The sequence below is a fragment of the Caretta caretta genome, chromosome 6 (genome assembly GCF_965140235.1).
Source record: "Caretta caretta isolate rCarCar2 chromosome 6, rCarCar1.hap1, whole genome shotgun sequence".
Lineage (NCBI taxonomy): Eukaryota > Metazoa > Chordata > Testudines > Cheloniidae > Caretta > Caretta caretta.
The window spans coordinates 343,978-370,801 of NC_134211.1; the positions used below are offsets into that span (position 1 = coordinate 343,978).

Genomic DNA, 26,824 nt, shown 5'->3' on the forward strand with positions numbered 1-26,824 from the left:
CTCTTTTGCTGTGACCTGGGTCAGACAGTTCCCATTGCGTAGTGCTGTCTCGGAGAGGTGTCTGTTGTACACAGTTCCTGGGGTAAGTGACGGGATCCCCGGGATGCAGCCCGGGACTGTGGGACCAGTGTGCCCCCTGATCTCTCTCCAGTCTGGGCTGTCTCTCACAATGCCCTGCTAGTGACCAGCCGCAAACCCCTCCAGTGATCACTCAGCACAACCGCATGTGGAGTCCCAACGCCCAGCTGGATTGCATGAATGCTCCCAGAGTCACTCCTGAATCACACCGAGAAAGGCACCAGCCAAATCCCCCCAGCTCCCAGACTTGTACCTCAGGAATATGCCGTCTTGCACTGCTCAAGACAAGCAATGCAGATTTATTAATTGGTTCCCCACTTTATCAGTGGAAAGTGGATGTACACCAGCCTTTGCAAACCTGAGCAGATTTACCACACACTTTGTACAAACTCACTGGTAAGGATAAACCATTAAACAATTTTTTTGACTACAAAAGATAGATTTTAAGTGATATTAAATGAGAGGCAAAAAGTCAGAGTTCGTTACCAAAATCAAATAAAATATCAGCACGCAGCCTAAACTCTCAACCCGATTAGACTGCCCAACATCTAGATTAAGGAGTTTTTCTCACCCCACTGGATATTGCGGATCCTAGTACACAGATTTCACCCTTGAAATCTGGGCCAGTCCCCTCAGTTGGAGTCTTCAGAGTGTGCTTGTTGCTTGCAGCGTAGGTGGGGGAAGGAGGAAGGCCCAGCATGGGGCCCCTGTGTCTGTTTTATACCCTCAGCCCCACGTGCTTGGAGAGCACAAGTCCAGGCATGTCTGGGGGCATTGCTGAGTCTCCAGGCCAGGTTGAGCAATTCCTCTGGTGTGGCCTCATGCAGGTGAGTCATTGCATTGTAGCTCCCTTGCTGGACAATGGCTGCTGATGGGTTGATTGACACCCAGCCTGGATGCTGGTTACTTTCCTTGCTGTTGCCTCGGGGGAGCTAATATCTGGCTGATTCCCCAACTTACAGTATGTTTTAGTGACAACCATACCACACAATCTCATAACTTCATATGCATTAATGATACACATCTATGGATAGAGAAATGACTTTCAGCAGATCATAACCTTTCCCCTGATACCTCACATTGTCACGGAGTCCCTGGGCGATGCTCTGGAACTGCTTCCCATGAAGCCAGTCAGGACTCTGGGGAAGTCTCCTCTCTGGGAGCAGCCTGTTTGCAGGACACACAGCTCACCCAGCTCCACCTTCCTGGGTCTGACCTCGGAGCCTTCAGCCTCCTCTGCCCCTCCGTGCACTTCCCACAGTGAGTCCACCCAGGCCGGGTCCTGGGGGGGCCAGAGGGTCCTGCCCCCCCAACTCCACAGTCAGACGTGACTCTCAGCCAGCCAGCCAGTAAAACAGAAGGTTTATTAGACGACAGGAACATGGTCTAACACAGAGCTTGTAGGTGCAGAGAACAGGACCCCTCAGCTGGGTCCATTTTGGGGGCAGTGAGCAGACAACCACGTCTGCACTTCACTCCATGTCTCAGCCAGCCCCAAACTGAAACTTCCCCCAGCCCCTCCTCCCCTGGGCTTTGTCCCTTTTCTGGGCCAGGAGGTCACCTGATTCCTTTGTTCTCCTACCCTTTAGCTCTCACCTTGCAGGGGGGAAGGGCCCAGGCCATCAGTTGCCAGGAAACAGGGTGTCGGCCATTCTCTGTGTCCAGACCCCTGCACACACCTGCCCTCTAGGGCTCTGCAATGATCATACACCCTTACCCCACCCCCTAGAGACTTAAGAACTGCCTAGGGGAAACTGAGGCACCCCCACACTATTCAGAGGAAACATTAAGAACAGTCCCACTTTGTCACATCCTGCTTTATATGCAATATCACCATTATATACAGCTGAGGAATACGGGGGTTACAAGATGCTCCCCCCTTAGTTAGTAAAGGTGACGCCAATGAATAATTTGGGATGTTCCATATGTACTGAAGCGTGGTACTGAAAGATGCTGAATGGGATAACTATCGACTGGGCTTTGTTCGTTTAATGTGGATGGTTTCGGGTGGTGTCTGTGGAATGGTACAAGCAAACGCTGATGTAAGGGTAATGACTTCGACTAGCCCAGACTGGAGAGAGAAAACCAGCCGGTGACAGTTTGGGTCAAGGTGTAACTAGTGTGATACTCTGTACCTCGGGGGAACACCCAGCACCCCTGTCAGGGTTCCCTGCCCACTCTGGGGTACAGATGTGGGGACCTGCATGAAAGACCCCCTAGGCTTATTGCTACCAGCTTAGGTTAAAAACTTCCCCAAAACACAAATCCCTTCTTGTCCTTGGACGGTCCATTGCTGCCACCACCAAGTGATTTACACAAACATTCAGGGAGAGGCCACTTGGAGCCCTATCCCACCCCAAAATATCCCCGCAAGCCCTTTCACCCCCTTTCCTGGGGAGGCTTGAGAATAATATACCAACCAATTGCCTTAGCAATGTGAGCACAGACCAAACTCCCCCCATACTCTACAGAGATCCCCTGGAGAAGGGAAGCAGGACTCGGTCCAGGCAGGAGGCCGAATTGCACCTACTGAGCTCTAGGGAGTACCAGAGACTGTGGGGTAATCCCCCTTCCCATCTCCCATACTGCCCGGTGATGAAAGTAACTCCGGAGGCTATGACGCTGGCCGCTACACTGAGAAAGGGAGGTCACCTTGGGGCCTTATCGAGTTTCTGAGGCCACTGAATCCGCCCAGGAGCGCGGGACCCACCAATACAGGCTCGGGACTTTGTCCCAGCTGGCAGCGTCCAGCGGGCATAACGGGACACTGCAAGACGGAGGTTCCCAGGGTTGTGTCTGGGGCCGGAGATATTGACTAGCGTCATTCGGTTGCACCATCCAAGGAGCAGCTGACAAGCCAGAGGCTGAGCGTGACCAGCCCAGGAGTGGGGGTCCTCACAGCAGAGCAGGTTAAGGCTGGCTCCCAGGGTCAAGGATTGGAGTAACCTAGAGATCACTGGTCCGGATAGCAACAGAAGGGAACGTCATAACTGGAAAGGAACAAAAAGACAAGTGAGCACGGACATAAACTGGAGAACACGCTCCAGAGACTGAGACGACCTTCAGGCAGTGGAGAGCTTCCCGGTGCCCCGGCACTTGGTACTTGGGCCCCTACCCGTTCCGTCTGATCTAGTTTATCTACCAGATGCATGTGGTCAGAAACGAAAAATAACGATTCTGTCTGAAAATCTATAAAGGTGAAAAATTGATTAAGCCTAAATTGGGTGGACGTGTGCCTCAGTTTCCCACCTTACAGGGCACTCCAGCCCCCGACAGGCCACTTCAGTGCCCCATAGCCCCTGGGAGTGACCCCACGCTTTGTCTCTGTCACCTCAACCCTACCCAGACTCTGAGCTAACTCTGAGGCCACGTAGCCCCCCGTGACAATGGGACTGACGTCGGTTACCTGTCTGGTAGGTCTTCCCTTGAGAGACCCGGTATGCGAACAGCAATAGGAAAGCGAAGAGGAGGAGCATCCCTGAGACAAGTACGACGATGTCACCTGTCAACCCTGTGCCATGAGAGAGCGAGCGTCAGGCTGCGTTACCAGCTTCAGCGCCAGGAGGGGGCATGGCCTGTGCACTGTTTAACATGGCAGTAATTTGGGGTCGGGGGCCGTGCTGTCCCCCCACCCTGCAAGCCTCGGGCAGGAGCAGAGCGGAGCCAGCCGCGGGAGCTGATAAATCTCCCTCACCTCAAAGCGCAGCCCCTCTCAGCGGCACCAGCCACTTCCTGGGGGGCTGAGGTGGGCCTGACCCCCCTTCACCACGAGACCTGGCCCCTATGCGTGGTCCCACCCCTGGGGCCCCAACCACTGGCCAGTGTGCATGGCTGTGATGTAACTGCAGAGCCCCCTCCCCCAGTAAAAGTGGGGAGGGGAGACAAAATTCCCCTTCACTCCACTAAAGTTCCTACTGCCACTGGTCCCCTGTAGCGCAGAGGGCTCCAGCCCCCCGATACTGACCCTGCTGTACCAGCCCCCCAGCCCTGAGGGACCCAGCCGCCCGATACTGGCCCCACTGTACCAGCCCCTTAGAGCCCTGAGAGCTCAAGCCCCCAGATACTGGCCCCACTGCATCAGCCCCGAGGGCTCCAGCATCTCCCCATCTCCTGCAGTGTGACGAGGGAAGCGTCTCCCCTGAACAGTGACTGATCAGAGGTGAGGGGTCCCCAAGGAAACCCTTCCCCTGGACAGAGGCTTACATGAGAAAGTCAGGGCGAATTCCTCCCGCAGGGGCTGAGCCAGAGCCGAGTGGGTGACGCGGCAGGTTAAGATGCTGCCTCTGTCCCAAGCCGTGGGGGTGAAGGTGTAGGTCAGGGTGAGGTGAAAGGTCCCGTCCGGGTTCCCCTCGGGGGTAGAATATGTGGATTCAGTCCGAACCCGCCCGTCTCTCAGCCAGGCGACGGCGATGTCCCTGGGGTAGAATCCCCACACGTGGCAGGGGAAGGAGCTCGCTCTAAAGATCGTTCCCGATCGCTGCGGGACAGAGATCCTCGGAGTGGCTGGAAATAAGGGAGAGAGGGAGAGTTGGAATCTGATGCACCGAGAGTCAAACTGCCCCGGTCGGTCTGAGCTCCCTGGGATCCTGCAGGAGCGAAAGGCCCGTTGGCCTGGCTGGGCCAAGGACACATTTGTGCGGCCCCCGACCGATCCTGCCCTGTAGGAGATCGGCAGGGAGCTGTTCCTGCCCCGTAGCTCCTTCTCCACAGTGATCAGTCTGGGATCGACAGCTCCCCTCTGCTCCCCGCCTGCTGCTGGCTCTGCCCCACAAACGCCAGGGAGCTGCTGGATACTCCAGGTCCCTCGCCCCCGACAGCAGCTGGCTGTCCAGCAGCAGCACCCCAGAGCCCAGCAGGACGTGGGGCGGGATGGGCAATTCTGCTGTAGAAAAGTCCTGGGGCTCCCGCCAGGCAGCGGCTGCCAGGAGACAGCAGGGTGGGAACAAAGTTTCAGTGAAGGTCTCAGGAGCTGCCGTCCCGGAGTGTGGATCTGACCTGAGCTTTGGGGAACTCTGGCCAGGCCTATGTCAGGTTATTCCCTAGTTAATCAGCTCTGATCGTTTGTGCCTCTGTGCCGAAGTGGGAATTTTCTGTACTATATTTATGAGTCCAATGTGTGCCTCAGTTTCCCTGGGTACTTTGCACTGTTACCCAGTGGGCACAGCTGGGTAAAAAGCTGCTCCAGGGGCAAAGCAGGAGACCTGAGGTGTTTGTGTCACATAACTGGCTGGAGGGGTGGCGGGGAGAAATGAATGGGTCATTACACGACTGGCTGAAACCGGTGGGTCCACAAAGACAAAGGGAGCCCTGAGGACTGAACAGCTGACACCTGCCCCCGGGCAATTCCAGCAGGCAGAGCGGGTGAACCCAGCAGGGCTCTGCGGGAGGACAATGGACCCAGGGGACAGGAGGCGGGGATAAGAACTGGCCTTTGGAGACACAGGAGCTCTGCCCTGGCCTGGGACAGACAGACCAAGGGACAGGAACAGCAAGCGGAAACCCAGGTGACACCAGCCTCCACAGGGGGTGTAACCCCACAGGGCCGCGGAGATTTGCTGGGCTCTGTGGCTCACAGGACGGTTTGGTTACTTGCCTGCGGGGCTGTCAGATATGTTCTGAGGGCAAGTCTACACTATACAATTAACTTGACCTAAATTACATCCACGTACAGCTAACACAGTCGTTACGTTGCTTTTGCACGTGCATGCTACGCGCCTTGTGTCAGCGGTGCGCGTCTCTGATGAATGTTCTTAATGTTTTGTCAGAATGCGGCGTGCGCCTCAGTTTCCCCTGCGTGTTACTCAAGTATCTAGGTGGTGGGACAAGGGTGTGTGATCGCTGCAGAGACCCCGAGCGGGCAGGTGTGACTGCGACTGGCAGCCTGGGCACAGAGAACATCCGACACCCTGTATCCTGGCAACTGATGGCTGGGCCCATCCTCTGCAAGGAGCCAGCCGGAGGGGTTGGAGAACAAAGAGAGCAGGTGACCGGTTTGCCCAGGAAAGAGACAAAGCCCGGAGGCAGGGCAGCTGGGCATGACGGAGGCTGGGCTGCTGGAAGGTGGTCAGTCTCCTGGTGTGGGACTCGGGGGTGTGGGGGGAAGCCCACAGCCCTGGGCTCTGGATCCCCCCAAGACGGACTTTGCCGAATGCTTCTAATGTCCGTGCTAACAAGCTCTGTTCCATGCTGTGCTCCCGACAACCAATAACCCTCCTGTGTCACACGCTGGCTGGGGGTCGCGGCTGACTGCGGAGTTGGGCTGCAGGGCCCTTTGGGGGCATGTAGGCTTCCCCTGGACTCTCACAGGCTGCTCCTAGAGAGGAGGCTCCCCCAGAGTCCTGCCTGGCTTCGTAGGGAGCAGTTCCCGAGCATCGCCCGGGGACGCCATGACACAAGGTGGTGGGAGAGGGAGTTTGTGGTTACAGAGGGCCAGCAAATGGCCTGGAGAATGGATACCCCAGCAACTGGTGACCTGAATTACTTTCCAAAAACGTATCAGACACAGCATCCTGAAAAGCTGGGACCGGGATCGGGGTACCCTCTGCCACCCCTTCCTCTGTCCCTGAGAAGTCAGCGGTGTGACTGCTCCCCTCCAGGAGGTCGGACAGACAGTCCCTTCTCAAACCCTGGGCCACGGGCTGATCAGATGACTCACCCATTCAGTCCTGGGCATCCTCTCCCAAGTGACCAGTGAGGAGACATCCCTGTACCCCCACTATTCCTTCCCCAGTTCCCTCCTGGGGGGCCCCCTCTAAGACACATTTCTCTGTGCTCCCTAGGAAGGGATCTATCCCTTGTTCATCTGCAGAACTCTGCCAGCTAACAACTGGTAGAGTTTCCTTAATCCCTGGCCACACCTCTCCTGCCCCTGCGCCTGAGGGCATGTTGTCTTCTGAGGGAAAGGAGCTAATCTCAGCCCCTCCCACACTTGGAAGCACCCTGCTTCCCTGTGTTACAGAGTCACAGGAATCCTCACCCACCTCCGTGGTTTCTGAGATCCCCTGCCCCTTCTCTGGGCTCTCCTCTGGGCCACATTGCTCTCTGCTCCCTGGAGCCGGGTCTGTCTCTGGTTCAGCTGCGACCTGCTGGCAGCTAACAGCCTGGACAGTTCTCTCCCTGGCAGGCATTACACCCTCCTCCCTTCCCGATGTGGTGTTACCTCCAGCCGCAGGGCAGGAGTTGGTCTCAACCACCCTCCCACCTGGACGCATGTGGCTTCCCCCTTGTCACGGAGTGTGGGGGAGTCCAGGCCCTGCACCCCTCTTCCTGGGATTCCCTGAGACTCTCAGCCAGCCAGTAAAACGGAAGGTTTATTGCACCACAGGAACACAGTCCACAACAGAGCTTGTGGGTACACCCAGGACCCCTCAGTCAAGTCCTTCTGGGGGAGCAGGGAGCTCAGACCCCAGCCCTGGGGTTCCCTGCGTTCCTCCACCCAGCCCCAAACTGAAACTAAACCCCCCCAGCAGGTTCCCTCCTGCAGCCTCTGTTCACATTCCCGGGCAGAGGTGTCACCTCCCCCTCCTGGCTCAGGTGACAGGCTCTCAGGTCTCCCCTCCCCAGGGCACAGTCCCAGGTCAACACCCCCCCTCCCTGCTGAGTGACATCCTCACAGGGCCTCCTGCAGGCGAGTCACTGCATCCCAGCTCCCTGGCTGGACAATGGCTGCTGGTGGTTGTTTGACACCCGCCCGGGCGCTGGTTACCTTCCTTGTTGTTACCTCAGGGGGAGCTAATATCTGGCTGATTCCCCAACTTACAGCATGTTTCAGTGACAACCGTACCACACAATCTCATAACTGCATTCATGACACACATCTATGGGTAGAGAAATGACTTTCAGCAGGTCATAACCTTTCCCCTGACGCCTCACCAGGCCTGCTTTATGGGGGTTACAGGATGCTCCCCCAAGGTACAGCGTGTCACAGTACCCATGTCCCAGCAACAACGAGTCAGTATTTTGTCAGGCAGAATTAGAGTCTTGTTCTCTCCCCAGCCTGGGGGCTGCGGAGTGTGGGGGAGGGCGGGAGCTGGGGGTCAGAGGGTGCCGGCTGCCCTGGCATTTGTGTTATAAAGCCACAGTCAGACCTGAGCCCTCCTCCGGCCTCCTGCCGGCCCCCACTACGGTACTGGGCCCCTTCAGCCCTGGGGGCTCCAGCATCCCACCCCCCACCCCCATCCTGGGTCTCTGCTGGGGTCCCCTGTCAGACTCAACGCACTGCACCCTTCAGCACACAACACGCAGCTGGGAGCCCAGCCCCCCTCACCTGTGACCGCCAGGGGGAACCCCTCCCGCAGGGGCTGAGCCAGAGCCACGTGGCTGACGCGGCAGGAGAAGAGGCTGCCGGAGTCGCTCGCGGTGGGGGTGAAGGTGAAGGTCAGGGTGAGGTTGAAGGTCCCGTCCGGGTTCCTCTGGGGGGCAGATGGGGTGACGTCGGTCAGAACCCGCCCGTCTCTCAGCCACGTGACGGTGACGTCCCCGGGGTAGAATCCCCGCACGTGGCAGGGGAAGGCACTCGCTGCGTTTAACGCCCCTGCTTTCCGGGGGATGGAGACTCTGGGAGCAGCTGGAACGAGAGAGACAGTCATTGAGCTGTGTCCGGACGAATGAGTGATATTTTGGGTTACCCCCATGCGCCAATCTGAGTGTAAGATACACAGATATACCCCGTTCAGTACTGTGGGGCACGAAACACCCCGGTCTCCGGGGAGGTTCTACCCCAGTCGGATGTAGGAAACCGCTTCAGACACGGTGATTGAGGGTCCGTAGTACAGAAGGTGTCCGTGCCAGGCAGGTCAGGAGGGGGCTGGGGTACAATTTCCCGGGCTCACGTCTATTCGGAGCAGGAAGAGAGCGGCCAGCCGAACCCGGCACTCAGCTGTCTGGGTGCACTTTGGGCAGCTGGATCCCCCCTAGAGGAATTACATCCGGAGGCAGGATTCATAGATTTTGTGGCCAGAAGGGACCATTATGATCCTCTAGTCTGACCTGCCGCACGCCCAGCGCCGAGAGCCCCCCTGCAGCTCCGCGGTTGCTCTGTAATGTGGACACTGCCTGTGGTGACAGGAGGGGTTCTCCCATCGCTGTAGTTAACCCACCTCCCCTAGAGGTGGTCGCTACGTGGACAGAAGAATTTGTCCATCGACCTAGCGCTGTCTGCACCGGGCATTATTTCTCACACCCCGAGTGACACAGCTGGGTCAGTCTAACGTTTCAGTGTAGCCCAGGCCTTAGTTCCTTTAGTCTGGGGGGTTTTATCCCCCTCCGACCATGTGCTCTGAGCTGCAAACTCCGCTGATGGGAGGAGTCCACGTGCATGACCCATCTTCACGGGGCGGGGAGCAGAACCACAGAAAGAGTCGTTAGTCCTTTTGTGGATGGTTTCTCAGTCCAGGTGTAAGGAGTTTCCAGCTGCGAGATCCAACCCTGCCCTGTCTGGTATCGATGGGTCTCCTCTTTCAGAAGGGCCATGACAATGTCTGTGTAAAAGCAGCTCTTCCCACTAACGTCCCTCTCCGGCGACTCTTACGGCCACAGAGACTCACACTGGACCCACTTCAGCGTCACATCACAATACGGGATACAGCACTTCCATGTGAGATTAATGCAGACGGCAACTCACAAGCTCCCACAGTATTCTTGTCAGCAAGTTAAAGAAGTATGGGCTGGATGAATGCACTATAAAGTGCGTAGAAAGTTGGCTAGATTGTCGGGCTCAACGGGTAGTGATCAATGGCTCCATGTCTAGTTGGCAGCCGGTGTCAAGTGGAGTGCCCCAGGGGTTGGTCCTGGGGCCGGTTTTGTTCAATATCTTCATAAATGATCTGGAGGATGGTGTGGATTGCACTCTCAGCAAATTTGCGGATGATACTAAACTGGGAGGAGTGGTTGATACGCTGGACGGCAGGGATAGGATACAGAGGGACCTAGACAAATTGGAGGATTGGGCCAAAAGAAATCTGATGAGGTTCAATAAGGATAAGTACAGGGTCCTGCCCTTAGGATGGAAGAACCCAATGCACAGCTACAGACTAGGGACCGAATGGCTCGGCAGCAGTTCTGCGGAAAAGGACCTAAGGGTGACAGTGGATGAGAAGCTGGATATGAGTCAGCAGTGTGCCCTTGTTGCCAAGAAGGCCAATGGCATTTTGGGATGTATAAGTAGGGGCATAGCGAGCAGATCGAGGGACGTGATCGTCCCCCTCTATTTGACATTGGTGAGGCCTCCTCTGGAGTACTGTGTCCAGTTTTGGGCCCCACACTTCAAGAAGGATGTGGATAAATTGGAGAGAGTCCAGCGAAGGGCAACAAAAATGATTAGGGGTCTGGAACACATGACTTATGAGGAGAGGCTGAGGGAGCTGGGATTGTTTAGTCTGCAGAAGAGAAGAATGAGGGGGGATTTGATAGCTGCTTTCAACTACCTGAGAGATGGTTCCAGAGAGGATGGTTGTAGACTATTCTCAGTGGTAGAAGAGGACAGGACAAGGAGTAATGGTCTCAAGTTGCAGTGGGGGAGGTTTAGGTTGGATATTAGGAAACACTATTTCACTAGGAGGGTGGTGAAGCACTGGAATGCGTTGCCTAGGGAGGTGGTGGAATCTCCTTCCTTAGAGGTTTTTGAGATCAGGCTTGACAAAGCCGTGGCTGGGATGATTTACTTGGGGTTGGTCCTGCTTTGAGCAGGGGGTTGGACTAGATGACCTCCTGAGGTCCCTTCCAACCCTGATATTCTATGATTCTATGATTCTATGATTCAAGCATGGGACAGAGTCCAAACACCAAACACTTCCTGAGATTTCTAATACCGATCGGTGACGGAAAGCACCCCTGTATTCACACCCCAGACCCACTGCAATAATCTTTGTCCAGGATATGCCTGGGCGGAGGTCATATGGAAACTAAGAACTCACTGGTCAATAATATCCTGGTGAAATGTGTGTAGCAACATTACATGCAAAGTTCTGGATCCCCCAAATAAGGCTGGTTGCCACGTTCCAGCCCACGTAGCCCCGATGAGACAGGACTGGACAGGCAGGTCTTTAACAAAGGAACGTGTGTTTACCTCCATTTACATATAAGGTCTAAACAGGGACCTCAGACAGCGAGAGGGGGGAAGACGGGAGACAAGGGAAAACCTGCAAACAGAGATAAGAAGAAACAACATGCACCCCCCTCCCCACCAGACACGTCACCTTCTTTACTGTCTGAACGTTAACCAGGGGTGACCCTCAGGGAAGTGCCTCTCAAAGGGTGACTGAACTATACACGTGAGGGGCACAAACACCCCAAGCTCTCGTTCCCGACCCAGCTCTCTCTGTCTGACCTAAGCAGACAAAAGAAACAGCCTCCAGATATTGGGAGCAGATCCTGGCCTGGGAATTTGGGCAGCAGTGTTACGGGGAACCCATGGGAAGAACCTCACCTTGAACCAAGTCTAGTTTGTTACGTTCAGAAAACGTTTTATCTTTATTTCTCTTGTCGCCATTTCTGACTTTAGCACCTCAGACTTGTACTCACTTAAAATCTCTCTCGTTGTCGTTAAATAATCTTGGTTACTCTCTATTTAAAATGAATCCAGTGTTGGGAATGGTTGGGGTAACTCCCTGTACGGCAGCAGACTGCTGTAGCTCGGTCCCTGTCGAGGGGCGACGGACCTAAGCTGTCGGGGCTGCCCAGGAGAGGGCTGGACAGTGCAGGACACAGACTACTGGGGGAACATCGGGGATGGAGAGCATGTTGTAAGTAAGTGACCACGTCTGGAGGCAGCCAGAGCGTGGCTGGGCTTTGCTGACAGGCTGCGGGGTCAGAGCTGCTGGCCCAGGGCTGTGGCTATACACAGACACTCAGGGTGGGACCTGCAAGCTGTGGGTCTGGTTCTCAGGAGCCCGGGGTGGGAGCTGCAGCAGGAAGCGCTGGGAGGCACCCCAGGGTGCAGGGCAGGTGGTGACCCAGCTGCTGACCGGTCTGGACTCACTGTCCTGCCGATATCACCCCACAGGTGAGCCAGGCCGATTCCAGCGCCGTCTCTGCCAGCGTTCAGCTGAGACACGGGGACCTGGCACGAGCTGGCCCCTGGTCTGCCAGCGTCACAGTCACGCCGGCCGGTGGGAGAGCCGGCTGTGTCTGAAATCCACCCCTGCCTCTCTCTGCCCGGGCCAGGGTTCACACCCGCGCCTGCCCGTCTACACACACCCTGTCGCGGGTTTAGCTTTCGCTGTTTCACCTTCCCTTAAACCTGACGCTTCTCAGCGTGCCCTGAACGGCTGGACACCGGTCACAGCCCGCACTGGGGGGCTGGTGTTGGGTTACTGAACTCGGTTTCAATTCACACCTTTCATTAAACCAGAGCAACCCTGTGTAGACGAGTCCTCACCCCACCCGCTCCTCCCACCCGCGGGACTGTGGGACCAAAGCAGGAACAGCCAGTCCCGAGTTCCCAGCCGGGGAACGTCCGAGCTCTTCTCCTGTCCTTACCGAGCACACGGAGGGTCGTCTCTCCCTGCAGCTGCTCCGTACCGTAACCAACCACACATTTATACGGCCCCTCATCCGACACCGTCACCCTGGAGAGCGACAGGGAGGCGTCCCCCGTCTCCAACTCCTGCTCCGACACGCTCGCTCCGGGCTGGGATTGTCCCCTGCCCTGGCCGTACTGCGCGATCCTCTCCTCAAACAGAAACCACTGAACCCGCAGGGAGCGCAGATCGACTGGCCCCCCGACGTCGAACCGACATTTCAGCAGCGCCCCAGAGCCCAGCAGGGCCCGGGAGGAGGGATCTGTGACTATCTGCAGCCGGGAACCTGCACAGGGAAAGAGAAAATCACGCTCTGGGGCTCTGGGCAGGGCTGGGCTGTGCCGGGGGGAGGTCGCTGCCTGGGGATGGATGAGCCAGTGAGGGGATCTGGTCCCGCAGGGAAGAGGGGGTGGTGGGGTACCTGGGACAGGTGCCGGCTGTGCTCTGGCTCCCCTGGGTGTGTCAGTGACTAGGCACCTGCCCCCCCGTTCTCCTTCCCAACCCGTCCCACACGGGCTCCCTCAGAGCCAGGACAAGGCGTCAAAGGGAGGTTTTGCAAATAGCTCTGGGCTTCTTCCCACATTCGCTCCGGCCCTGTTCACGCCCCTCGAGCGATCTCCGTGGCCCTGTCTGCACAAGCCTGGCTCACCCCACTGGGGGCACAGTCCTGGGGCAGAGCTGGCTCGGAGCCGGGTTAGACGATACAGCGTAATAAACACCCCCCTGTCTACACGCGCACTCCCTGCTGGGCTACGGCAGAAGGGCTCTAACCCCCCCGCTTCCTTCTGAGCCTGAGCCAGCCCCAAACGGAGCCGTCATGGGGCGGCGGGGGGGGGTTCGTCTAGGGGCAGGTCAGTCAATGGATGTTCCTGTCCCAATGTCGGGGGCCAGCTGCTGTGGGAGGCAGGACCCAGACGAGAGGGGTGCTGGGATGCTCTGGCCTGGCTGTTCCCAAGCTCCTGTCCCCAGGGCAAGGTGAGGAGGTGACTGGCCGGGTCACCGCTGAGAGGTTGTGCCCGGAGAGACACCAAGATATTGGGGGGCAGCAGGTTCCCAGTGCCCTGTGTGAGAACGCAGTGTACCCGTACCTTCGCTCAGACCCCGACCCCCCTCTCCTGCCCCCGGGATCCCCCGCGGCTCCCCCATCCCTCCCCCGGCTCCTGTCACACCCTGGGGCATTCACACGGGCTCCAGGCAGACTTGGCAGCTGAGGCTGGGCAGAGCTGGGCAGTGACTGACCCACCTGTACCCAGGGCCCATCCCCGGGACTTTACTCTGTCGGGGAGCCCCGGGGCCCTGCTCTGCCCTCCCCCCAGAGACACCAGAGGGTCTGGACTTACCAGCCACCCCGAGGAAGAGGAGGGGGAAGAGGAGACCCCCCAGCCCCATGGTCCCTGCCCTCTGTCCCCCAGCTTCCCTGTCTCCTTCTCTGGGGCTGGCAGGGCTCCCAGCGAATTCCCTTTCACTTTCCTTTTCACTCACTTTTTGTAACACTCGGCAAAACGGCAGACATAAGAGTTTACAGTTACTGATCCCGTCACACGCAGACACCCACCGAGCCGGATCAGCCAGGGGAAGGGCCCAGGCCCCCCAACCCATAACCCCCTCCCCGCTGGGCTGGGGGTGAATCCCCTGGGGTCGGAGGGGGCTGGGTCCCCCCAGGAATGGTGATGGGGCTCAGCCCCTGTCCCGTCCCGTGCTGGCTGGCTGGGGGTCAACCCAGAACAGCCCCCTGCGCCCCTCCCAGCACCCAGAGGGGAGGCAGCTCCGTGCTGGACTCTGGGGCTTGGGTAGCACGTGGGGGGTTTAACCCCATCTAGGGTTGCCAATTTGCTAATCCCTGAAAACTGAACAACCCGGCCCCGCCCCTTCTCTGAGGCCCGCCCCTTCCCCCAAGGCCCCGCCCCCCATCCCACCTGTCCGCCCCGCTCCATTGCTTGCTCTGGACCCCCACCCCCAGGACTCACCTGCCTGGCTGGGAGGAGCTGATCCAGAGGCTGCCGAATCGGGGCACAAGGGGGCATGGCAGCGATCAGTCCCTGAAGCGAGAGGCTGGGGAAATCAGGACAGAGCTGGGGGGGAGGGTGTCCCTGGAGTAAGGGGCAGGGGAAAATGGGGGCACAGCAGGGCAGAGAGGGTCAGTGTCACGGAGTGTGGGGGAGTCCAGGCCCTGCACCCCTCTTCCTGGGATTCCCTGAGACTCTCAGCCAGCCAGTAAAACGGAAGGTTTATTGCACCACAGGAACACAGTCCAAAACAGAGCTTGTGGGTACACCCAGGACCCCTCAGTCAAGTCCTTCTGGGGGAGCAGGGAGCTCAGACCCCAGCCCTGGGGTTCCCTGCGTTCCTCCACCCAGCCCCAAACTGAAACGCCGGGCAGGAGGTGCGGGAAGGGAAGGGGAGGCGGTGATTGGCGGGCTCCACAGGCGGGCAGGAGCCATGGGGGGGGGGGAAACTGATGGGGGGGCTGCTGGTGCGTGCTCAACTGCCCTGCCTGGGAACTGAGGGTTAATCCAGGCCTCACAGCCCCTGCCCAGGCCGGCTGGAGGAGTTTGACTCTGGGGGCCCGTCGCTGCTGAGAGCCCCCAGCGGGGGAGAGACACGCTCAGGGTCAGAGACGCTGCGGGACAGAAACGACAAACCAGCATCACCGGCTGCCAGCAATCCCTTCTCCTGCCCCAGGCTGGGCCCCTGCAGTGTTACCCCCCCGGCTCCACGGTACCAATGCCCCGGGAACAGAACAAAGGTTCCCTCGATCCCAAAGGACCACGCCCCAGCCCCAGGTCAATAGACAAGTCAGATCCTACCCACCAATCATGCTGTCGCCAATCCCCTAGAGTCTAAAATCTAAAGGTTTATTCATAAAAAGAAAGAAATAGAGATGAGAGCTGGAACAGGTTCAATGGAATCAATTCCATCCAGTCATGGCCAAGTTCTTGGTTCAGGCTTGTCGCAGTGATGGAATAAACGGCAGGTTCAAATCCTGTCTCTGGAGAACATCCCCAGCTGGGACGGGTCCTTCAGTCCTTCGTTCAGAGCTTCAGTTTGTAGCAAAGTCCCTCCAGAGGCCAGAGGCAGGACTGAAGTCCAGATGGAGGAGCAGCAGCTGCCTTTTATAGTCTCTTGCCGTGTGGTCTCTGCTTTCTGTGTCCCAAGGACAAGCTGCCCATCCCATGGCCTGGGAACAGCTCAGAGCTCTGTCCCTAGGCAGGGCCCTGCACACCTGGCTGAGTCCCCAGGCGTCTCTGCCTTCTCTCAGTGGGTCAGTTGTGTCGCTGAGCGTCCTTAATGGGCCACCCAGCAGGCTAGGCAGAGCTGACCCCAACTTGGCTGGGGTGTCCCCCGGAAGCAGAGCACAGGTTTGAAATTCAGACATACAGACAGATGTATAATTCATCATACAAAGGTGATACAAACATATAAACAAGATGATCTTATCTGGCAAATTATAACATTTTTGCAGATATCTTACATGGCCTATCTGGCTGATCAATTCCTGGGCGTTACCCCCAGAGCCAACATTTGAAATGGGTACAGAGTCAATACCTATAACTTTAAATACCAAAATGATACTTGCAGCCAGACAGCAGAACTGGGTACTTGCATGGGGCCCCCTTGAATACCGCACTCCAGGCTGGCGCTCAGCCACCCACCCCATAGACCAACCCTGGGGCCAGGCTAGATGGTCACAGCGTCCCTCTGGCCCTGGGGTCTCAGAATCTTCTCCCCGGGCAAGGGCTGCACGGCCCCTTCCCCCAGCTCCCTCCCACCGCCCCCTGTCACGGAGTGTGGGGGAGTCCAGGCCCTGCACCCCTCTCCCTGGGATTCACTGAGACTCTCAGCCAGCCAGTAAAACAGAAGGTTTATTGGACCACAGGAACACAGTCCAAAACAGAGCTTGTGGGTACACCCAGGACCCCTCAGTCAAGTCCTTCTGGGGGGCAGGGAGCTCAGACCCTAGCCCTGGGGTTCCCTGCGTTCCTCCACCCAGCCCCAAACTGAAACTAAACCCCCCCAGCAGGCCCCCTCCTGCAGCTGTCTTCACATTCCTGGGCAGAGGTGTCACCTCCCCCCGCCCCCTCCCGGCTCAGGTGACAGGCTCTCAGGTCTCCCCTCCCCAGGGCACAGTCCCAGGTCAACACTCCCCACTCTTTGCTGCGTCACATCGTCACACCCCCCACTCGCCCAGCCCCTCGGTGTCCAGCAGCACCAGGGTGTGGCTGGCACGGCAGGGGTGGGGCAGTGTGATGAAGTGGGACTGTTCTTAATGTTTCCTCTGAATAGTGTGGGGGTGCCTCAGTTTCCCCTAGGCAGTTCTTAAGTCTCTAGGGGGTGGGGTAAGGGTGTATGATCGTTGCAGAGCCCTAGAGGGCAGGTGTGGGCAGGGGTCTGGACACAGAGAATGGCTGACACCCTGTTTCCCGGCAACTGATGGCCTGGGCCCTTTCCCCCTGCAAGGTGAGAGCTAAAGGGTTGGAGAACAAAGGAATCCGGTGACCTCCTGGCCGGGGAAAGGGACAAAGCCCAGAGGAGGAGGGGCTGGAGAGAGTTTCAGTTTGGGGCTGGCTGGGACATGGAGTGAAGGGCAGACGTGGTTGTCTGGCTCACTGCCCCCCCCCCCAAAATGGACCCAGCTGAGGGGTCCCGTTCTCTGCCCCTACAAGCTCTGTTTTAGACCATGTTCCTGTCGTTTAATAAACCTCCTGTTTTACTGGCTGGCTGAGAGTCCCGTCTGACTGCGGAGTTGGGGGGCAGGACCCTCTGGCTTCCCCAGGACCCCGCCTGGGTGGACTGGCTGTGGGAAGCGCAGGGAGGGGCAGAGGAGGCTGAATGCTCCGAGGTCAGACCCAGGAAGGTGGAGCCAGGTGAGCTGTGTGTCCTGCAGACAGGCTGCTCCCCGAGAGGAGACTGCCCCAGAGTCCTGCCCGGCTCCGGAGGGAGCAGTTCCAGAGCATCGCCCAGGGCCTCCGTGACAGGCAGGCACCACATCCAGATGCCCTTGGTGTGCGACTGGATGGTGGCGCCCAGCGAGAACCCTGGGGAGAGAGGAGACGAGAGAGAGACCCAGCGCCCGGGCGCAGCTGCCCCCTCGTTCCCGGCTCCAGCCCGGGGCCAACGGGAAGAGGGACTGGGAAACCTCTCTGCTTCCCGGCCAAGGAGTTCATGAGATAAGACTTGCCAGTGTGGTACAGCCCCACGATGGCCACCACCACCACGAGCTGGGCCACGCCACGCAGGATCTCCAGCGCCGCGGGGTTCACCTCCAGCTCCCCGTCGGCGCCGTTCGCCACCAGGACCATGGGCTCCTCCATGGCCACGGGCTAAAGAGAGGGAGCGGCAGAGAGCCCTGCAGGAAGAGCGGGCTGTGTGTGAACAGCTGGTGTCCAAAGTGCTCCGCCCCAGAGGCGCACGCAAAGGGAGCGTTTATCCCACTTCCGCCCAGCAATGAGTGACTCCAACCTCAGGCACTACACCCAGGCTGTGACGAAGTGGGCCTGTTCTTAATGTTTCCTCTGAATAGTGTGGGGGTGCCTCAGTTTCCCCTATGCAGTTCTTAAGTATCTAGGTGGTGGGGTAAGGGTGTATGATCATTGCAGAGCCCTAGAGGGCAGGTGTGTGCAGGGGTCTGGACACAGAGAATGGCCGACACCCTGTTTCCTGGCAACTGATGGCCTGGGCCCTTCCCCCCCTGCAAGGTGAGAGCTGAAGGGTTGGAGAACAAAGGAATCAGGTGACCACCTGGCCCGGGAAAGGAACAAAGCCCAGAGGAGGAGGGGCTGGAGGGGTTTTCAGTTTGGGGCTGGCTGGGACATGGAGTGAAGTGCAGACGTGGTTGTCTGGCTCACTGCCCCCCAAAATGGACCCAGCTGAGGGGTCCCGTTCTCTGCACCTGCAAGCTCTGTTTTAGACCATGTTCCTGTCGTCTAATAAACCTTCTGTTTTACTGGCTGGCTGAGAGTCACGTCTGACTGCGAAGTTGGGGTGCAGGACCCTCTGGCTTCCCCAGGAGCCCCGCCTGAGTGGACTCGCTGTGGGAAGCGCACGGAGGGGCAGAGGATGCTGAATGCTCCGAGGTCAGACCCAGGAAGGTGGAAGCTGTGTGAGCTGCGTGTCCTGAAGACAGGCTGCTCACAGAAAGGCGACTGCCCCAGAGTCCTGACTGGCTTCATGGGGAGCAGTTCCAGAGCATCGCCCAGGGACTCCGTGACAACTGGTGGCAGTGGTGGGATGTACTGCACCCCGTGGATGGCGCTTCCTGCAGTAAGTGACTGGGGAGCAGTAACACGAAGGGGGATTGCCGAGGACCAGGCCTGCTGAAGGCTCAGAAAGGAGCGGTTTCGGGGGGCGGTTAACCCCTGGGAGTGTGTGACCAGCGAGAGGGACTGTGCAGTAATGGGGTCCCCCTGGGGACTGCAGTGAGCAGTCTCAGGGGCGGAGGAGTCTGCAGCTCGACCCTGGCAAAGAGGTGGTGACCTCGAGAAGGGCTGGCACACTAGGGGTTCTCCCTGGAAACCGTGGGGAGCTGAGAACACACGGACCTGTGAGTCCACAACAGCTTGGGAGGAGCGGAGTGACGGCCTGTCACCGTCTCCTTAAGAAGGACATTGTAACCCTGTGCAAAAAGAGAGGGTTGAGCTTTGGAAAGTTCACCAAAGCAGAGTTAATCGTGCAGCTGGAGGAGGATGACCGCTCTAAGGAACAGATTCCTGACCCCAACTGGGGCTATAGCAGGATCTGGGAGCAGCTGGAGCGGGAGCCAGGCATCGCCAAGACTCCTGTCCCCGACCAGACGGGGGTCTTCACGATCGGGTTCCCCATCGGGGGATCGAGACGGACGGGATTGGAGCGGAGTCTGAGAGAGCAAGAGGACCGTGGGAGACAGCGAGAGCCCGAGAAAGAGCTGCAGAAGCAGCAGCAGGATGAACTGGCGGTGGTGGGGCGGAGAGGCCGAGGGGACCTCCCCGGGGTGAGTGGGGATAGATCCCGGGGGGCCAGTTCCGCAGGGAACCTCGAGACTAAATTGCTGCCCCTGGTTAAGGATGGGGGGGAGGTGGATGCCACCCCACTGCCTTTGAGCAGGCTGGAGATCTGAACCAGGGGGACCCTGCGGAAAACCCCGGTGTCTAGCTCCCTTGCTGGGTCCCAAGGCCACAGACTCCATCAGCCAGATGGGTGGGGAGGTGGACAGGCTCCCACTCCTGACCCCAACCTATATGTCTGTGTGGAGTTCCCTGGGGTCAGGCCCCTCGGACCCCCAGTGGGAGCGGAAGGGGATGGTCAATGGGGAGACATTCCTGGGGTGGCGAGATCCTGGGACAGAGAGAACTGGTGTCAGACCCTGGGTGGTGCAGCCTCAGAGGCTGAGGGCCTGTGTGAGCTGGGTGAGGGTCCCAGGGACGAAGCCCCTCGCCCTGCCTATGGCCCAGATCCCTGTGCAGACCCAGGAGGGGTGGGGCTGGCTGGCCGTTGGGGTGCCCCAGGACACCAGCTGCGAGACCCTGTTGTGGGGTGACTGTGTCTCTTTGGGACAGGATCCAGGCCCTGCTCCTGTAACTGCCGAGGGTTTGAATTTGAATCCAGGGAACCAATCGGTGGAGAGGGAAATGGTCAGTGAAAATGCAGATGACCTGGCTGGCAGCAGGGAGGAGCCGCTAGGCTCAGGCTACCTGCCTGCCTGTAACCAGACCCCTGGGACTCGGTGGGACAGAGAGATGCTCCCTGCCCCCTTGCACACCAGACTGGGGACTCTCGCTGGCTCTGATGCAGTGAGGAAAGCAGTGGCCTGCCCCCACTGGGACAGCAAGGGCAGTGCTGAGCACAGTGGGAGCTGAGACCCCAGCTGAGTGGGGGGAGACACAGGCAGGGCAGGGGATCTGTGGGGAGTGGCAAGGTGCTTGGTAAGGGAAGTTTGGATGAGCCTAGGCAGCCTTGTGAGCTGATGGCTGTGTCCAGTCAGCAGGGTGGGAAGGCGAGGAGAGTGGAAGATGAGAGTCCCTGGACCTTACCTGTTAGCTGGGTGGAGAATTGGGACAGTGAAGGAAATGGGTCTCTGTCTGTCAGGGGTATTGACTTGCCTATGGAGGGAGCTACCCTGATCTCCAAGCAGTTGTCTGTGACCAGCCTTGTGTGCTGGGACAAAGGGAATGAGATCCCAACCTGTGTGTCTGGTAAAGGAGAAAGTGTGTCCGGCTCTTCTTGGTCTGTGGAGCAGACAGAAGGGGCCTTTCAGCCTGTGATGGTTGAGGGTCATGCAGTTGTCTCAGAGCTGGTTCTGGATTCAGCTAAAGCCCAGGAAGGGAAGGGTCCTAAGTTTCTGTCTGCTCGGGAGAATGGCCCTGTAACTAGGTCGCATCCAGTTAGGGTCTATGTAAAATCCCCGAGACCAGACAATTCTGGTGCTTGTATTTTGCCTGTTGCTAGTGTGTTGTTGGAAAGGGTGTAGCAACTCTGTCTAATCAGGGTGAGATCCTAGCCAGGGCACAAGGAGAGCAGGAAGGTGATGTGATTGTGGAACCTACTGAGGGTGTGGAAACCTGTAGCAAGAAGGAAAAGATTCCTGAACTTGTGTGTGGCAAAGGGAAGGAGAATGCTTCTAACCTTTTATCTAGGAAGTCTGTAAGTTTGCATGAAAGGGGATTGTGTAGGAATCCGCCTGATGGGCCAGAGGTGATTCTGGATGTAAGGGAGACCCAGAAAGAGTCTGTAGTTGCTCAGGAAAGTGTTCCCCTAGAGCAAGCCCTAGGTAAAGAGGGTAAGAGCAGAATTTCTGGGAGGGGGTGAATTGTTGCATAGAAAAGCCCTCGGGAAAGGAATCCTCATGGAGTCTTTGCAAGCAGTTTACTGCCACTGAAGGGTGTGAAAGTGATTTAATCAAGAAAGTTTCAGTTCCTAACAGCCAGAAATTTTCTGTTGTGAATGGATCCACTGACTTTCCTGTTGAAAGATCCAGTGTGGAGAGCTTTGAGAAGGTCTCAGATGGAGTGAAAGCTATTAAGAAAGGTATACCGTCCTATAACCAAGTGGCTGTGTTTGGCCAGCTTGTTGGGGAGACAAGGTTGTTGGGAAAGGGATGTCTCCATGCTAGTTCTGTAAGTGAACAGTATGTGGCCCAGGTCAAGATGGGGGCCCTTAACCAAGAGAGCCCGAATTGCAGCCCTCCAGACTGGAGCTCTGGGAGAAAACCCAATCCCAGTTTGACCCCCTGGGGTTTTGGGGTGGCCAAAGGGCATGGGCTGCAGAAACCTTCCCACATGCAGCCTGCTAGTGCTATCGACCACCCCCGACCTAAGGGAGGGCGTGAAACTGGAAGGGCCTGGTGTAACTCCTACCAAGGAACGGGAGAGATGCTGGGGCATCCATGGGAACATTGGTGGCTTCAAACTTCCCCAGGTCACCGGGTAAAGTGACCCCGCTCAGTTCGATCTCGAAGGGGGGAGAGATGTGACGAAGTGGGCCTGTTCTTAATGTTTCCTCTGAATAGTGTGGGGGTGCCTCAGTTTCCCCTATGCAGTTCTTAAGTATCTAGGTGGTGGGGTAAGGGTGTATGATCATTGCAGAGCCCTAGAGGGCAGGTGTGTGCAGGGGTCTGGACACAGAGAATGGCCGACACCCTGTTTCCTGGCAACTGATGGCCTGGGCCCTTCCCCCCCTGCAAGGTGAGAGCTGAAGGGTTGGAGAACAAAGGAATCAGGTGACCACCTGGCCCGGGAAAGGAACAAAGCCCAGAGGAGGAGGGGCTGGAGGGGTTTTCAGTTTGGGGCTGGCTGGGACATGGAGTGAAGTGCAGACGTGGTTGTCTGGCTCACTGCCCCCCAAAATGGACCCAGCTGAGGGGTCCCGTTCTCTGCACCTGCAAGCTCTGTTTTAGACCATGTTCCTGTCGTCTAATAAACCTTCTGTTTTACTGGCTGGCTGAGAGTCACGTCTGACTGCGAAGTTGGGGTGCAGGACCCTCTGGCTTCCCCAGGAGCCCCGCCTGAGCGGACTCGCTGTGGGAAGCGCACGGAGGGGCAGAGGATGCTGAATGCTCCGAGGTCAGACCCAGGAAGGTGGAAGCTGTGTGAGCTGCGTGTCCTGAAGACAGGCTGCTCACAGAAAGGCGACTGCCCCAGAGTCCTGACTGGCTTCATGGGGAGCAGTTCCAGAGCATCGCCCAGGGACTCCGTGACACAGGCCAACCCATAGCTGGAACGATCAGCAAAACAGGTAATCACGTTGTCATTGGGTTTCAGCATTAGCAGACGGTCACTAGAAACAGGGCAGTTCATGCCACTCGCAGGGCTTTCGGCTCAGGCTCTCTGCACATTCAGGCAGAAAACCCTGCCCGGAAGAGGTCACATTTGGAACTTTTCTTTGCAGTCACAAGGGCTTGTGGGGCAGGGCTGGATTCTCACTGGTGCTAGGACCCCTTTTACAGACCTTGGGAAGTACAAAGAGGTCCACGTTATATTTTCACCCACTTCCAGGCCAAACAGGGCCCCAGTGTCAGTGAGAATCTGGCCCTGGGCCTCTACAAAACCTTCCCAATGTGACCTGAATACACCTGGTTTGCTGCCTGTGTCTGCAGAGAGCCTGACCCCAGTGTGAGTTGTGTCTTTCGTAGCAATATAATGTTACCGCTGGAACCTAACAATGGCCATGTTAACTGTGTCACTGCTGATCATTTCAGCAGGAACACCCAGCCCTGGTGCTTCTTCCATGCCATTGTGGGGCACAAGGCAGATGTCAGAGCCTGGTGAGAGAGGCCAGAGCGACCCCGGAGCACTTGAAGGGAGCAGGCTAAACAGCACATTGCCAGCCGGTGACAGCAAGATGACACCACCCCAGCTGGGCCCTAATCGGGTCAGGATTTCACACAGCAGGGGCTTGGGTCTGTGCTCATTCCTGACGCCCCCTGCCGGTGCCAGCTGTGACGAAGTGGGACTGTTCTTAATGTTTCCTCTGAATAGTGTGGGGGTGCCTCAGTTTCCCCCAGGCAGTTCTTAAGTATCTAGGGGGTGGAGTAAGGGTGTATGATCATTGCAGAGCCCTAGAGGGCATGTGTGTGCAGGAGTCTGGACACAGAGAATGGCCGACACCCTGTTTCCTGGCAACTGATGGCCTGGGCCCTTCCCCCCCTGCAAGGTGAGAGCTGAAGGGTTGGAGAACAAAGGAATCAGGTGACCACCTGGCCCGGGAAAGGAACAAAGCCCAGAGGAGGAGGGGCTGGAGGGGGGTTTCAGTTTGGGGCTGGCTGGGACATGGAGTGAAGTGCAGACGTGGTTGTCTGGCTCACTGCCCCCCAGAATGGACCCAGCTGAGGGGTCCCGTTCTCTGCACCTGCAAGCTCTGTTTTAGACCATGTTCCTGTCGTCTAATAAACCTTCTGTTTTACTGGCTGGCTGAGAGTCACGTCTGACTGCGAAGTTGGGGTGCAGGACCCTCTGGCTTCCCCAGGAGCACCGCCTGAGCGGACTCGCTGTGGGAAGCGCACGGAGAGGCAGAGGATGCTGAATGCTCCGAGGTCAGACCCAGGAAGGTGGAAGCTGTGTGAGCTGTGTGTCCTGAAGACAGGCTGCTCACAGAAAGGCGACTACCCCAGAGTCCTGACTGACTTCATGGGGAGCAGTTCCAGAGCATCGCCCAGGGACTCCGTGACAACTGGTGGCAGCGGTGGGATCTACTGCACCCCGTGGATGGCGCTTCCTGCAGTAAGTGACTGGGGAGCAGTAACACGAAGGGGGATTGCCGAGGACCAGGCCTGCTGAAGGCTCAGAGAGGAGCGGTTTCGGGGGGCGGTTAACCCCTGGGAGTGTGTGACCAGCGAGAAGTACTGTGCAGTAATGGGGTCCCCCTGGGAACTGCAGTGAGCAGTCTCAGGGGCGGAGGAGTCTGCAGCTCGACCCTGGCAAAGAGGTGGTGACCTTGAGAAGGGCTGGCACACTAGGGGTTCTCCCTGGAAACCGTGGGGAGCTGAGAACACACAGGCCTGTGAGTCCACAACAACTTGGGAGGAGCGGAGTGATGGCCTGTCACCGTCTCCTTAAGAAGGACATTGTAACCCTGTGCAAAAAGAGAGGGTTGAGCGTTGGAAAGTGCACCAAAGCAGAGTTAATCGTGCAGCTGGAGGAGGATGACCGCTCTAAGGAACAGATTCCTGACCCCAACTGGGGCTATAGCAGGATCTGGGAGCAGCTGAAGCGGGAGCCAGGCATCGCCAAGACTCCTGTCCCCGACCAGACGAGGGTCTTCATGATCGGGTTCCCCATCGGGGGATCAAGACGGACGGGATTGCAGCTGAGTCTGAGAGAGCAAGAGGACCGTGGGAGACAGCGAGAGCCCGAGAAAGAGCTGCAGAAGCAGCAGCAGCATGAACTGGCGGTGGTGGGGCGGAGAGGCCTAGGGGACCTCCCCGGGGTGAGTGGGGATAGATCCCGGGGGGCCAGTTCCGCAGGGAACCTCGAGACTAAATTGCTGCCCCTGGTTAAGGAGGGGGGGGGTGTGGATGCCCACCTCACTGCCTTTGAGCAGGCTGGCGATTTGAACCAAGGGGACCCTGCGGAAAAGCCCCGGTGTCTAGCTCCCTTGCTGGGTCCCAAGGCCATAGACTCCGTCAGCCAGGTGGTTGGGGATGTGGACAGGCTCCCACTCCTGACCCCAACCTATATGTCTGTGTGGAGTTTCCTGGGGCCAGGCCCCCCGGACCTCCAGTGGGAGTAGAAGGTGATGGTCAATGGGGAGACATTCTTGGGGTGGCCAAAGGGCATGGGCTGCATAAACCTTCCCACATGCGGCCTGCGAGTGCTATCGACCACCCTGACCTAAGGGAGGGCGTGAAACTGGAAGGGCCTGGTGTAACTCCTACCAAGGAATGGGAGAGATGCTGGGGCATCCATGGGAATGTTGGTGGCTTCGAACTTCCCCAGGTCACCGGCTAAAGTGACCCCGCTCAGTTCGATCTCGAAGGGGGGAGAGATGTGACGAAGTGGGACTGTTCTTAATGTTTCCTCTGAATAGTGTGGGGGTGCCTCAGTTTCCCCCAGGCAGTTCTTAAGTATCTAGGGGGTGGAGTAAGGGTGTATGATCATTGCAGAGCCCTAGAGGGCATGTGTGTGCAGGAGTCTGGACACAGAGAATGGCCGACACCCTGTTTCCTGGCAACTGATGGCCTGGGCCCTTCCCCCCCTGCAAGGTGAGAGCTGAAGGGTTGGAGAACAAAGGAATCAGGTGACCACCTGGCCCGGGAAAGGAACAAAGCCCAGAGGAGGAGGGGCTGGAGGGGGGTTTCAGTTTGGGGCTGGCTGGGACATGGAGTGAAGTGCAGACGTGGTTGTCTGGCTCACTGCCCCCCAGAATGGACCCAGCTGAGGGGTCCCGTTCTCTGCACCTGCAAGCTCTGTTTTAGACCATGTTCCTGTCGTCTAATAAACCTTCTGTTTTACTGGCTGGCTGAGAGTCACGTCTGACTGCGAAGTTGGGGTGCAGGACCCTCTGGCTTCCCCAGGAGCACCGCCTGAGCGGACTCGCTGTGGGAAGCGCACGGAGAGGCAGAGGATGCTGAATGCTCCGAGGTCAGACCCAGGAAGGTGGAAGCTGTGTGAGCTGTGTGTCCTGAAGACAGGCTGCTCACAGAAAGGCGACTACCCCAGAGTCCTGACTGACTTCATGGGGAGCAGTTCCAGAGCATCGCCCAGGGACTCCGTGACACCAGCCAATCCCGCTGCTTAAACTGTCCTCCAGCATTTGCGCTGCCAGGACCTCCCTGGGTAACTCACTAATGAGCGGGTGAGAGCTCTATGCCCTGACAGGCCCCATACACGGCTCGGGGGGTGGGGAAGTGGGGTCTAGTGGATTAGAGTGGGGAGGGGCTGGGAGCCAGGACTCCTGGGTTCTTTCCCCAGGGCACAGCAAGGCAGATATGTCCCCCCAGGCCAGCTCCCCCAGTTGGTCTCTCAGCGTTGAAGCCGGGTGACCTCAGGTCCGTCAGCATCTTCCTGCCTGGTCACCAGCCCCAGCCAGTCTGGAAAGTGAGAGAAAAAGTCTCAGGCAAAGACACCCAGAGCCCAGCTCAGCCGCTTGCTGGCATGAAACCTCTGCTCCTCCTCCAGCGGGGGACTGGGGACAGGACTCCTGGGTTCCTGCCTCTGGAGGGGAGTGGGGTCTGGTGGTTAGAGCAGGGGGGGGCTGGGAGCCAGGACTCCTGGGTTCTCTCCCTGGCTCTGGAGGGAGTGGGGGCTGGTGGTTAGAGC

At 58.0% G+C, this 26,824-nt stretch overlaps 1 protein-coding gene across 1 annotated transcript in view; it reads right to left on the reverse strand.

The window, feature by feature from the left end:
• Positions 1-341: 341 nt before the first annotated feature.
• The window catches only part of LOC125637961 (signal-regulatory protein beta-1), a 61,485-nt gene continuing 35,002 nt past the window's right edge, over positions 342-26,824 (reverse strand). Inside the window, exons 2-6 of the mRNA XM_075129042.1 lie at positions 12,556-12,882; positions 8,345-8,644; positions 4,282-4,581; positions 3,485-3,589; positions 342-3,068 (exon numbers count right to left, since the gene is read on the reverse strand). Of these exons, the coding sequence (XP_074985143.1) occupies positions 3,025-3,068; positions 3,485-3,589; positions 4,282-4,581; positions 8,345-8,644; positions 12,556-12,882 (1,076 nt within the window). The 3' untranslated portion in view covers positions 342-3,024. The remainder of the gene's footprint in view (positions 3,069-3,484; positions 3,590-4,281; positions 4,582-8,344; positions 8,645-12,555; positions 12,883-26,824) is intronic.